Source organism: Gracilinanus agilis, chromosome 2, assembly GCF_016433145.1.
Source record: "Gracilinanus agilis isolate LMUSP501 chromosome 2, AgileGrace, whole genome shotgun sequence".
Lineage (NCBI taxonomy): Eukaryota > Metazoa > Chordata > Mammalia > Didelphimorphia > Didelphidae > Gracilinanus > Gracilinanus agilis.
This window is the reverse complement of record NC_058131.1, coordinates 599,682,311-599,696,373: the sequence shown is the minus strand read 5'-3', so window position 1 is coordinate 599,696,373 and position 14,063 is coordinate 599,682,311. Positions and strand designations below refer to the sequence as shown.

General features: G+C 40.2%; 1 protein-coding gene across 3 annotated transcripts; it reads right to left on the bottom strand.

Moving 5' to 3' along the window:
* Nucleotides 1–240: 240 nt before the first annotated feature.
* On the bottom strand, nucleotides 241–13,587 carry ISG20 (interferon stimulated exonuclease gene 20). 3 transcript variants are annotated; one of them, XM_044662481.1, is made up of 4 exons: nucleotides 13,193–13,587; nucleotides 12,326–12,584; nucleotides 5,762–5,962; nucleotides 241–517 (listed from the first exon to the last, which is right to left on the bottom strand). In XM_044662481.1, exons 2-4 carry the CDS (start codon nucleotides 12,560–12,562, stop codon nucleotides 422–424), a joined length of 534 nt encoding a protein of 177 aa, XP_044518416.1. In that variant the 5' UTR covers nucleotides 12,563–12,584; nucleotides 13,193–13,587; the 3' UTR covers nucleotides 241–421. The 3 variants fall into 3 exon arrangements, with proteins under 3 accessions (XP_044518416.1, XP_044518417.1, XP_044518415.1); XM_044662482.1 differs by lacking the exon at nucleotides 13,193–13,587 and having other exon boundaries at nucleotides 5,762–5,902; nucleotides 12,326–12,754; XM_044662480.1 differs by lacking the exon at nucleotides 13,193–13,587 and having other exon boundaries at nucleotides 12,326–12,751.
* Nucleotides 13,588–14,063: the final 476 nt, after the last annotated feature.

The window sequence follows — 14,063 nt, the reverse complement described above, 5'->3', positions numbered from 1 at the left end:
CTATCACATCTTGGGAAGCAATCAAAGTCTCTCTGACTCGGACCCGTAACCCTTAGTTCCGGGGCATGTTCAATGGGCTCTTAACTTGTGACCTCTGCTTGGAGCGTTCCAGCCAGTTAATGGACTGGCTCAAATGAGCAGAAAGCTCACAATCCTGGGAGGAAGGAATTCCCTTTATACATAACAAACATACCTTTACCTCTACCACAGCTCATAGGAGTTAGAAAAATGAAACCTGAATACAGAAAATAGAGATCCATTTTATTATCGTAATAAAAGCAAGAAAGTGGACATTTGGGGGAGATGCTTCTGCAGGGAAGAAAGATTTCCTCGGAGGCTTTGGCTTTCATTCCTCCTCTTGAGGGTGACCTTGAGACTTCAGGCAGCTGGGTCTAGGGCCAATCTTCATTACTTCCCTTCATTACTTCCTTTCACGGTCCCTTATAAGTCTGGATCTCTTATAGAGTTCCATAGTAGCTCTGGCATCTTCCACGGAGGAGTGTCCAGATCTGCTATTCTATAAAGACAGAGAGAAAATCAGTCCCTAGAATGAAGAGGTTCAAACTAAGAATATTTGGGGAAAGCCCACTACAACTGGGGCCCAAGCTCAGGCTGGCACTGTTTTCATCCCTTTCTCTGGTACTAAAGGCTCTGCGTGCTTAAACCTCATCTCTACTTTCTGGAGCCAGGACTCATAAGTTATAGAAACCATCAAGATTGGATATGCAGGATGCTATAGGGGAAAAAAAACAAACTTGGATTTGGAAACTGAATGAATTGGAGTTACAAGAAATTAAGTGACTACTCAGATTGTTTACCCATCTGTTTAGGTTAACTGGTGACACTGAATAGTGTTAGTGTTGGGCTTATAGTCAGGAAGACTCAAGTTCAAGTCTGACCTCAGACGCTGGCTGTATGACCTTGGGCACATCATTTAACCAGTGGCTGCCTCAATTTCCTCAACTGTCAAATGGGGATAATAACAGCATCTAGTTCATAGGTTATTGTGAAGATGAAATGAGTGATTTGTAAAAGCAAAGAAAGAAGGAAAAAGTTATTAGGTCACATGCCATAGTTCTCCAAGATATTGGGGAAAACCTCTCAATAAATTACACCAACACACTGTTCACAATGCAAGCTAGGCACTTTGTTACTATGGTAACATATACTTTGTATAATTAATTGGGGACCCTAAAAATATCAATGATGATGATTATCAGAACACAATGCTTGGCCTATAATAAGTGTTCTATAAATGCTTATTCCCTTCTCACTTGCCCATCTGAAAAACAGAACAACGATTCTTTCATTACCAATTTCACTGGACTATTAAGAGGAGAAAGATTTATAAATTGCAAAGTGACCTATAAATGTGAATTGTTACAATTAGTGCCACTTCTTAAGGCTAGAACTACAGACTTACTTTATCCTGGCTCCCATTTGAGGACCAGTCTTGGAAGGCCCAGGAGGAAGAGCAGGGGCTTTGCTTAAGGAAAGGTCCAGGTTGTTTGATCTAGACCTGGGAGACTAAGAATCCCAAAATAATTATCTCTTCTCTGGATTGAGCAGTATTAATGCTGTTACTGTTGAGTTGTTTCAGTCATGTCTCAATCTTTGTGAACCCATTTGGCTTTTCTTGGCAAAGATACTGGAGTGGTTTGCCATTTCCTTCTCTGACTCATTCTGCAGATGAAGAAACTGAGGCAAACAGGACTAAGTGACTTGCCCAGGATCACACAGCTAGTGAGTGTCTTGAGTATTAGTGTATCTGCTCCCAATTATATCCTTCCTCAGTATTTTCTTCTAGGAAGCTCCTTACATCTGCACTGTTCTCTTACTGCTACTAAAATGCCTCTCCGTTTTGAAGTGCTAATTCTTCCAAAAATTCATTTTGGTGAATAAAAGGAATAGGACTAGGAAAGCTGTGCTATTACCAAACCTAGAGCACTTTGGACACTCAACACCATGTGGGAGGTACGACCAAATTTATATTGTGCTTTAAGGTTTGCGAAGCATTTTACATATGTTTCTGTCCTAACAATGCTTCAACATCATCCCTATTTTTCATCTTTGGAAGCTGAAACTGAAAGACAGTAAGTGATTTGTCTCGTGTCACATGGCTAGTATCTAAATCAGGATTTAAACTGGTCTTCCCAATTTTAAGTCCAGCACTCTATCCACTGTCCCACCTAACCTGGCTTCTGCTAACATTTGTCAAACAGCTAAGGAATCACCAAGACATTTAGATGAGATCTTTCAGCATCATGAGAGGTGGAAAACAATGAGAGAACTGAGACTGAGCTTCAGCTTCCTGTGCTGCAGCAGGAGCAGTTGATGAGCTCTACCCAGGCAAAAATGGCAACCGTATCTTAGAGGGAAAGCCAAGGACTATGGGAAATGGCAATGAACCTGAAACCCACCACTCCCTTCACTGTGGCCATTGGCAGAACCCACGTGTCATGTTTGGGGGTGTGAAATGTCCACGGTCTTCTTTGTTCATGAAAAAAATGTTCCCATAAAACTCATCAGTAAAATATATTGTTACAATAATGCAGAAGTCTTTTTCCTCTCCCCATCAGAAGACTCTTGGCAAGAACCCCAGTGGCTACATAGCCAGGAGTACACTTCAACACGATTGTGCTGGCTGATCAAAACTGCTTAGTAGCTATTTTTTTAATTAAGGAGCCCCAGATTGGGAAGGAATAGTTCAGGCTGAAAAGAGCCCAATGAGGTGTTTTATTGACCTGTCTTCCCTCACAGTGTATCTGGAGAGCAAAGAGCCAATAGTATCATAGGGTCTACACTGGCAAAGATGATAGAGCCAAAAAGAGATGCGAGCCAGAATGTCATCTTCTAACAACCTAATCCTCACTGCACATATATTACAGGGAGCTTTCAGAAGGGTTTTCACTAAATCTTGCTACAAGAGATGGGGGCATTTCTGTTCTTTAGAATTACAGAATTATGCTAAGGCTCAGAAAGTGTCTTTGTACTTGCTTAATAAGTACCTCTTGAATTGGAAAGATCATGAGATATTCCTAAATTCATACAAAAGTAATTTAACAGTCAAGAAATAATCCATGGCCATGAAGTAATAAATAATAATAGTAATAACAATAATGATGATGATAGTGTTGATAAAGTGCCTACTATGTGCCAGGTACTGTACTAAGCACTTTACAAATATTGCCCCATTTGATCCTTACAACACACCTGGGAGGTAGCTGAAGTTATGATCCCCATTTTACTGTTGAGGAAACTGAGGCGAATAAAGGTTAAGTGACTTGCCTACAATCACATATCTAGGAAGTATCTGAAGTCAAAGTTGAACTCATGTCTTCCTGAAGGACTAGCTGGGCTTCCCCAAAGGCAGAAGTGGTATAGTAAGAGGTGAAAGGAAAATTGCTCTATGGCCTTTATATTATTGATTAGGAACAGAATAATCACATGTAATCCCTTAGATAAGTAATCATAATTATAAATTTTAGAGTTAGATACAGTTAACAAACTAACTGCCTATAAGATGTCAATTAGAATAATAAGAAAGGATATAGTTTGGTATATCCAAATATTATGCCAATGAAATATATTAATATGTTATATAAATATTATGTATAAAATATATTACTATATTAAGAACTTTTGAAGGAATAAAACTTTAGGTCTGTGTAGTTATCTAGGGAAGCTGGAACCTATGCAGAAGGAGCTGGGTTCATTGTGAGTGGACAGTGGACAGTGACCTGATAAAGATAGTATGAGAATTACCTTGTTTACTTCAGATTTATGCCACAATAAGTTCCCAGAGTATTGTGTCTAAGAAAGGTTATTCTGACCAAAGTAGTATGGTAATTAACCTTGTACTGAACTTTTAGGACTTCAGAGCAAATCAAGTATTGATAATAATATCAAGCACCATTGCATGTTCTTAACATCTTTGTTCTACTGTGTTAATCACTTATGCTAATTAGCTATCAAAAACCCATAAAACATACTGTTGAATATGGGATCTTATCATAAAATGGGAGTGGTAAAATCTCCAGCTTTAATTTTTCACAATTAAAGTTTGGATCTTTAGCTCAGAATTATGGCCCAGAGACTTCTCTACTTCTAACAGAAGAGTGATGAATTTGGAGTCTAAGGACCTGGATTTGAATACCAATTCTGCCACTGATTCTACTTGAATAAATCACAGAATCTCTCTGGATCTATGAATTGAGAGGCCTGGACTTGATGGCTGCTGAGATCCCTTCCCACTTTGAAATTCTCAAGTTCTGCCTTGTTATTTCACCAGATAGCCTTTGAAAGAAGTTAGTGGCTTTAGTTTCCTGTGATATACCTAGGTATTGTGATACAAAAAGTGTTGGTGCATCTGACTCAAAAAAAAAAAAAAAAGAAAGTCCAGTGAAGAAGGTCCCTTCTAGCCTTCAGATTCTATGACCTCAAGTTGTTTAGCAACTGAGTTTCTACAGTTACAATTTTAAAGCCTTCCAAGATCGATTGTCCATCTCATTCTTAAAGGCCCTCAAAGAAGATATTCCTTCAAAGTCTCTCAGGAACTAGCCCTTCCAGGGTCCAATAGAGCTTTTAATAATAATAAAAAAAGAACCTCTTCTTAGTTTTCATCATGATCCCATTTCTGTTCATCAGCCCTAACCAATTTATCTCCATCGTGCCAGTCTCAAATTGCGTCCTGAGATGGGCAACATGAATCAGTCCTTGGCTGGTGACTTCTTGGGCTCCTATAAACTGTCATTTTCAAAAAAATGCACTCCATTGACTGGGGGTCCTCATGCACTCAGCAGTCTTGGTGAAGACGGCCTGATTCAAAAAGACTTGATTTCTGAAGAGGAGGATCATCAACACTTCCCCTATATAGAAAATGTACACTTGGTAATGTGACTGTTTATAAGCAACTCTGGAAGTCAAGTTTCTTTGGGTTCTTCATGGCATGGGGCAAAGTCCCATGGTACTGAAGTCAGAGGACTGGGGTTCAAATCCTAACTGCTACTTATTACTCATGTGGGCAAGTCTTGGGTAAGTCACTTCGTTTCCTGGTCCTCAGCTTTCTCTTCTCCAAAATGGACCTCTAAGGTCCCTTCCAGTGTTATATCTATGATCCTGGGGGAGAGGGTAGATGGATTCTAAGCTGATTAAAGAAATAACTTAAATAGCCACAAAATAGCACTGGACTTCCCTTTTTTTTTTTTTTTTTTTTTTTTTTTTTTGAGTCAGATGCACCAACACTTTTTATATCACAATACATAGGTTTATCACAGGAAACTAAAGCCACTAACTTCTTTCAGAGGCCTTCTGGTGAAATAACAAGGCAGAACTTGAGAATTTCAAAGTGGGAAGGGATCTCAGGGGCCATCTGGTCAAAACTATATTCTGGACTACATGATCTCTAGATCCTGTGATGTTATGACTAGAATGACTCCATCTTCTAGTTCCATTTCTAGCATTCTTCCCACTATACTGTGGATCAGTTGATTCTTTAACATTGATGAGCTATCTACTTGTCTCTGAATAATTTGCACTTGCACCATTAGTAGCATGACAGCCAAGAGATTCCCCAAGGACACAGAGCTTGCTTGGGATGAACATCCTAATCTTCTTCTTTTAGTAATAGTTCTGGGATGAAAGAGATGGAAAATACTGTCATTCAGTGCTTGAGCATCACACTGGGGTCCTGAGTGACCTTGGCTTTCCAAACACAAGTCATTAAAAAAGAGATAGCATTCCACCAGGATCCCAGCCTCACCTGAATTCTTCTCTTGAGGATCCTCTCACACAGAACCTTGAGGGACACCCGTCGACAGCCCCCCAGGCCTCCTGCCTCCCAAAGCTGTCTGTCCTTGGCAGTGTCATAGATCTTGTAATTGGACATATCTTCTTTCAAGGCCTTAAAGTCAAATCGGAGGTCGTGGCCTACCACCAGCTTGTCTCGAAGGAGCTTTAAGATCTAGACCAGGAGATATAAGCCACATGTAACATCTTAGATCAGGCTCAAAGCATGAAAGACCAAAGTCTCCCCTCACAATTCCTCTGTGGCTTGGGCAAAGGGGGAAAGAACGCATGTTCCCTCGTCATTGCAGGAGCCCCACTGGGCAGGACATGGCTAAAAGAAAAAAACACATGCTCAGTGATGGAACGTAGAAGCAGGATCAGACAGTATATTATTTGAAAGGTTGTGGGGACAGCTGGGTGGCTTAGTGGTTTGAGAGTCAGACCAAGAGCCTGGGAGGTCTTAGGGTTTAAATATGACCTCAGATACTGCTTTGCTGTATGACCCTGGGCAAGTCACTTTACTCCCATTGCCGAGCCTTTATCACTTCTTCTGCCTTGGAACCAATATATACTATTAACTCCAAAATGGAAGATATGGGCTTTAAAAAAATAAGAAAGAAAGAAAAGAAAAAAATATATACCACTGCCATCCCCCCTCCATATTGCTATTTTCTCAAGGTCTTGGGCCATCATCATGACAGCTGTGATTTGATTTTGATCACAAAAAAAAATACTACTGAAGCAAGTAGATTTTTTCTGATATTAAATTAAAAATAAGAAATTTTCTGATATTAAAAAGTTATGTATCTGGCTTCTGGCACTTCCTAGTTGTGTGACCCTGGGCATGTCACTTGATCCAAACTGCCACTTTCTTCTGCCTTGGAACAGAGGTTTAGTATCAATTCTAAGACAGTAGATAAGAGTTTAGAAGAAAGAAAAAAAATCTACTTCTCGGGACCTCCCTCCTTAGCATTTGAGGCTGCAAATACTAATTAAGACACTTTTTATCCCCGAGGCTTCTCCCAACACCTCTCTGTTGTAGGTTCAAGTTTAATTGGGGTCAGGGGAGTATGCAGGAGACAGTCAGAGTGAGGCTATAATAGGAAAGGACTAAATCACTCTTCACGTTAGGGATCTAAGTCAGGATCATGTGGAAGGTGTGGCCAACCCAGACTTTGCCACTATTAAGTGCTGAGGGCAGTCTTTTTCAGGCTCTTATAAGAATCAGAGTGGAAGAATGTGATCCAGCCCCTAGCCACCCTGCTCACAACGAAGAGTGGCTTTTAAATTGGTTCTGGGGTTAAAGTCCTGCCAATGTCTCAGGAACCCCTAGATAATTCCCACCCCTTTCTGTAAACCCAAAGTCAGTTCCTGTCACTCCTCCTCTTGTTTTCTACTCAAAGTCCATTTCTTGTCCTTAGTTGAAAAAAAAAAAAATGCTGTTACACCAAAGGAAATTTAGTGATGAAATAACCACCGCCCTGACTGATCTCAAAACAGGAATTCTAGATGCTGCCGTGTGATTGCACCATAGCTCCATTCAACCACTGTTGGGCTGATGGCCACTAGAATCGCTTCCTATTTCGTGAGTGCCCACTACCTCAGGCTTGTTCTCTGCTCCATACCATGAGCTTGTATATTGGAGTAGGGAAAATACTGGATTATTTTGAAGACTTGGATTCTGACTTCAGCTCAATCATTTCATAGTTGTGTTACCTTGGGCAAATCACTTAATCTCTCTGTATCCCAGTCTCCTAACTAATTAGTGATGATAATGATATTTGGATTTTCCATTTCACAGAGGCTATATGAGGTTAAATGAAAGAATGATTATGAATGCACTTTGAAAATGCAAAATCCTATACAAGTGTCAATTGTTATCCTATGTTACTGAAAGGCAGCGTGGGATAGTGGAGAGAGGCTAGCTCTGTAGTCAAAAAGATCTAAGTTTAAGTCCTTCCTAGCTATATAATCTTGAGAATCTCTAATACTAAAAATTACACATGAATTGTTGATCTTTATTGGTAGAAGGAGTTTCCATGGCCAGTTTTAATAAAACCACGGATTCAGCTAGAAAGATAGATGAATGAATGAATAGGTAAATAAATTTTAAAAGTTCTCATGGCAAGAATTCCAATAAGGCACAGGTTCAGGATAAATAAATAAGATCAATAGAAAAATAAATGGACAAATGAATAGATAAGTAAATAAATAGGGAAGTTTCCCAGTTTCAGAATAAATAGATAGAAAGGTAGATAAATGATGAATGAATGAATATAGATTTCCATGGCAGAACTAACAAAATCCCAGGTTCAGGAAAAATAAATAAAGGAATGAATAAATAGATAAGTAAATAAATAAATAAAGTTTCCACACAGGAATTCCAATAAAACCACAACTTCCAAATAAACAAATATATGAATAGATTAATAGATAAATAAATGAATGAATAGATAAGGAAATAAAGTTTTCATGGCAAGAGTTCCAATAAAATCACAAGTTTAGAATAAACAAATAAATAGGGTAAATAAATGGATGGATGGGTGTTTAGATAGGTGAATGGAAAGATAAGCAAAAAGACAAGTAAATTTTCCATGGCAGTAATTCCAATAAAATCATAAGTTCAGAATGGATAATAACTAAATAAATAAAGGGATAAATAAATGAATGAATGAATGGGTGGATAAATAAATGGATGAATAAAAATAAATAAATGAATAGAAGAATGAATAAATAAATAGTAGAATGATCATAGGTTACTATAATTATGCCTCTTGAACATTAGTTTCTTTCTCTAAAATGAAATATAAGTAAAGCCCTGAAATTTATACCCAACAGAAACCACGTGGAATAGTAGAGAGTGCTGAGTTTGGATTCAGAGAACTCGGATTGGAATCCCAGTTTTACCACCTCCTACCTGTGGGGCCTCAAGCAAATCATTTTAAACCTCAGTCTCTTCTTCTATAAAATGAAGATAGGAGATAGGGAGATTAAAATGGAAAGAATGATTATGCTTCTGGAGTCAGAAGCTCTAGGTTCACAATGACACCTCTGATCCCAAGTACCTGTGTGTCCTTAATTTTTTTTCTGGGCCTCAATTTTCTTATCTGGAAATTAAGTGAGTTAGACTAGATAGCCTCTGAGGTTCCTTACATTTCTAAATCCACACTCCGATGATTAAACTTCTGAGACACCTTCTGGCCCTAAACCCATGATCCTCTGAGCTTCCTTCTCCTACCAAGATTCAACATGCATATATGTATAAATCAATGTAAACATGATCCTAAAGAATCCTAAGGAGGATTTTTGTTCTCTTTGATGTAAGTATTAGGAGGAAGTGAAAGTGCTGCTTCATCTGGGGGCTGAGGCTTAGCCAAGAAAAGGAAAACACTTTAAAAGGAGAATTTTAAAAATATATCAGTTTGATAAGCACAATTATTCCCTGAAGGGATCATCTTTCTTTCCATTTAGTGCATCACAGAGACAGCTGTTACATTTCTAGTTATTACGGTCTTCCCCAACCAGACTCAGGATGGACATGGGGAAAAAGCACTATACACTTGATTGAAAATTGAATTATGCCCCCACAAGCCGAGCCACAGGCCGCTGGATAATTTGGCACTTGGTTAATGTCATCAGTCAGCAGGAACACAATCATTCCTATTAAAAAGGAATTAGCTCTTTAAAAAGACCCATCTCAGAGGTTATCAATCCGGGCAAACTTTCACCAGGATTTTCTCACTGATTAATGTGAGAGTAAAAATGAACCTGATGGCAGAAGCATTTGGAGCAGACCTGGAGAATGCTGCAGGGAGGATGCAGGAGGATTTTCTTCTCTAAATCTGTTGAAATATTCCACTGTATCTATGCTAGAATAGATTTCTGGCCTTGATTGGACTGAGCGGTCTATGCTTGTTAACAATTAACAAAACAATATACTTGCTGTTTTTCCAGGGGAATTTTTCTTTCAGGAGGAATGTATCATCATTTCCAAAGGCTTCAGAATTTGTCCACTCAAGTTAGGCCTCTTGGGCCCTTTCTCACTTGGAATCATTGAATAATAGGCCTGGAAGGGACCTAAGAGATCATATGGCTATCCCTGCTTTTTCCCCCCTCTTACATGACAGCAAAGGAAACCAAGAGGTTCACTGATCTATTCATTCATTCATTCCTTTGACAATTTATCAAGTACCTACTCTGTGCCTGGTATGCAGAAACCAAAATAAAAGTTCTTGCCCAGAACATAAACTCCTTAGCTTATTTCTGGGGGAGAGGGAGAAAGAAACATTTATTTAGCACCTACACTCTGCTAAGCTCCTTATCATTTGATCCTCTCAACAACCCAATGAGGGAGATGCTATTATGAACCCCATTTTATAATTGAGGACACTAACGAAGAGAGAGGTAAGTCACTTGTCCAATTTCACAGCTAGTCAATGTCTGAGGCTGATTTGAACTCAAGTTTTTCTGATTCCAGGACTAGTTGTCTATTCTATTTATCACCTAGCTAAGGATTATAGAGGGCAGAACTGGGGGGAAAAGAAGGAACTCACCAACGGGCATCCACATAAGTAACTACAAAATAAATCTTAAATCATTTCAGACCAGGGAAGAATACTAGCAAATGGGATGAAAATTACCCAGTTAGGAATGGAGCCAGGACTGTCTCTCTGTGTTCTTGACCTCTGGGAGTCTAATGCTACAATATATATAATTTTCCATCATCCCAAGGTAGCCTCTCCAGAATGAAGGGCTGCCCTTCCTTACTGGGCCAACCAGGTGCTTATTTGATCCCCTGGAGAGCAGGAATTGTTTCATTCTTTTACTTGTATCCCTAGTACCCAACCCAATGCCTGGCATCTGGCAGCACTGAAGAAATACTTGTTGACTGATAGATCTCATCCAGTGTTTCATCACAGAAGCCAAATATTTCTTATTGCTCTGTGTGGCTATGACCATTTTCTTGATTTCTTCTGCCTGTTGGCTGCCCTTCCTTTTGTTTTTTGCTGGCTAATGATTCACTGTTTCTTAGATCCCTTATTACGTGCCCTGGCAGGAAAAAGACTAGAATCTCCCCATGTCCACCTTTGCTTTGGTTTGCTGCCAAAATGAGGGTTGGAACGGTCAGATTCTAAGAATAGAAGGGACCCTCAAGGCGTCATCTGGCAGGAATCTTGTCTACAGCTGGCTAGTATACTCTCATGTCTGGAATCCTCTCCCTCCCTCCCTCTGCCTCCTGGCTTCCCCAGTTTCCTTCAAGGCCCAGCTAAAATCCCACCTTCCACAGGAAGCCTTTTCTGATCCTCCTTCCTTAATTCTAAATTCTAAAAGTTCTAAAACTTTCCTTCTTTTGATTATCTCCAATTTGTCTTATATTTATCTTTTATATATATATATATATATATTTATATGTTATATAAATACTTATTTATATAAAGTTCTTTACCTATTATCTCACTCGATAGACTGCGAACTCCTTGAGAGCAGGGACAATCTTTTGCCTTCTTTGATTTTGGTATGCCCATTATTTAGCACAGTGCCTGGCTTAGAGTAGGTGCCTAATAAATTGACTAACAAGTGGCCACCCAGACACCATTAGAATACTTCCAGTGATGGGGAACCCAGTGTGATACTTTGGTTAACTATGATTCCCTTATCCTCTCCCAAACTGGATAACCATAGAAAAATGAGAGCTGAACTGCCTCCACTTTATGGGGGTCACTGACCCTGAGGCTAGTTGTGGGAAATGAGTGACCGGTCATACAAAACTTCTAGTTTAGAATTGGAGAAGATGACCTGCGGGGTTCCAATAGTTGTTAAAGATCATGTTCAAAGAACCTTGGTGTCCATAGAACTGTTCTAAAACAATAGACAGGGCCTCTTTATCCTATATGAGAATATTATGAGCAAAAGCACCTCAAACCTGCTTCAGAATTCTAGTCTTTACCTCCTCGCTGTCTATAATTGGAGAGGCAGAAGGCTTGGTTAATTTATATCTGAAGAATATGCCAACCTCTGGCCACAAATGCTATTCTGTGTTTCCTAATGGATCACGACCTCCTCATCAATCCCTCCTTCCAACCATATCACAGAGCCATGAAGACAAGCACCAGAAAGTCTTCTGAAAAGAAGAATGCCAGAGCATCATGATCCTGGCAGTCCCAATGAGCACAGCCATGGTATAATGGGAAGTGCTTTTAGACCAAGAACTGGAAGATTTAGTCCTAGCTTTGGCAGCAGATGCATACCAATTTATTTCTCGGTGCCCCAATTTACTCAATTGCAAACTTCAAGGGTTGTGATGACTAAGGTCCCTTCCAGGTGTGCGAGATCAGAGGGACTGCTCTCTAGTCTCTGGGACTTTCTCAGCTCCTGTAGGACCTCATTAACCAGCTGTACCAACTAACTTTCTAGGGACTCATCATTAGTTTCCAGTTACAGTGTTTCTACCCATAAATCCTATTTACCAAAACCATGGAACTAGAGATGTCCTTCACCTGCCCAGTCTCCTACCAGTCTAGTCCATCCCCTCACTTACCTCTTCCCTGGCACTCTCGAAAGGTTCAGCCATTACCATGTGAAAAGGTTCTATCCCACTAACGTAGGTTCGATAGTCTGTGATCTCCCCTTCCGGCCGGATGAATTTGTCATACACCACAAGGCCATGATAGTCCACAATACTGCACCGAGCCAGTCCACTCTCCCGTAAAAGCCCCACTCCAACCATCTCACAGTCCATGGCGACGATCTGGTCCTCTCTGGGATGGTCTCCCATGGTGAGCAGGCACTCAGGTGCACTGGGAAGGGATAACATGGAGCAGTGACTGAGGAGTCCTTGGCTGATTAAACCATCATCAGAATTCAATGGTGCCTAAATTAATTCAAAGGAACTGGCTCTGAACTGAGCTCTATGAAGCTTAGCAGTCAGGCTAAATAGTCTTTGCCCTTTGTCACTAATGCCACCTGGCAACAGTAGGAGCTGGCACCCTGACAAACCAACCAACCAGTTTCCTTATACTAAGCTTTGAGTGGGAGAGAGGAGGGAGAGAGAGACACACACAGAGAGACAGAGAAAAAGACAGAGGCAGAGACAGAGACAGAGAAATTCAGAGACAGAAAGGCAGAGAAACAGAGACAGAGAGAGAACACAGAGAGATAGAGGCAGAGGCACAGAGAAAGAGGCTGTGATAGAAAGAGACCAAAAGAGGAAGGGAGTGGTGAGGGAAAGGGAAAGAGAGACAGAGACAGATGGAGAGAGGAAGAAGGTCCCAGGTCCTCCCCAACCAGCTAGTCAAGATCAAGAATAGACCCTGGCTGGTCTCCAAACCAGATGCTATCAATACAAGTTAAGTTTAGCTACTAACAACATTCTTCTTCGAGGAGACCCACATCAGTGTGCTCTCACCTTCTCTCTTTTCAAGCAGGACCCCACTCAGGCAGCCACCAAAAGTGCTGTCAGTCCTCAAAATAGCTTACTACTGGCTCTCCCTCTACTTTTTAACTTCTGCAGCTGGTATCATAAATGACTCATCTCTGATGTAAGAACCCAGAAATCTCAGTTTCAGTTTCCTTGTAGTTATTAAATGGAGTCAAAGGCTTCCGGAGGTCGTCTTTTAAGTTTCTGTATCGATTCTCTCTTCTGATGTCTGTTTCTTCACAGGGTACTAGGTTATGTTTTCCTCCAGTGCTCCAGTTGCCCACTTGCCCTCCTCCACCACAACAAACAGGAAAGTCCTCAGTTCTGCCATCCTGAATGAGTCATCTGAACTGACTGAACATATTGCAACATCTTCCTTTCTTCAATCAGTCTCCTCCTCCCTACATCAGTCCTCTAGAATAAATGTACTGAAGTTTGGAGCCTAAAGAATACCCCACAAAATCAGAGTACTCCTAACCAGTCTGAAACTGTAGGGTCTTCATTTGCAGAAGAATTGGGGAAATTTATTTGGCAAAAGTAAAACAAGTATCTAGATCATTGTTGCTATTGACTTGGGATTAGGTGGAGCAAAAGAGTTCAAACCAGTATATAATATAACAAACATTAAGGAGTTAAGAAGATCCAAGTTCAAAAGATGGGTCTGTTCCACCATTTGTGATCAAGTACAATCTCAGTTTTCTCAATCATATAATCATGGAATGGGAGTAAACTTCTAAGGTCTCTTCCTGCTATAATTCCTCTGGCTTAAAAGGAGACCCATATAATGATCTGAATAGAGAGTGGGGAAGTGAGCTAATCAGTAGATTGCCAGGGAAACTGTCAAAGATCTGTGAGACAA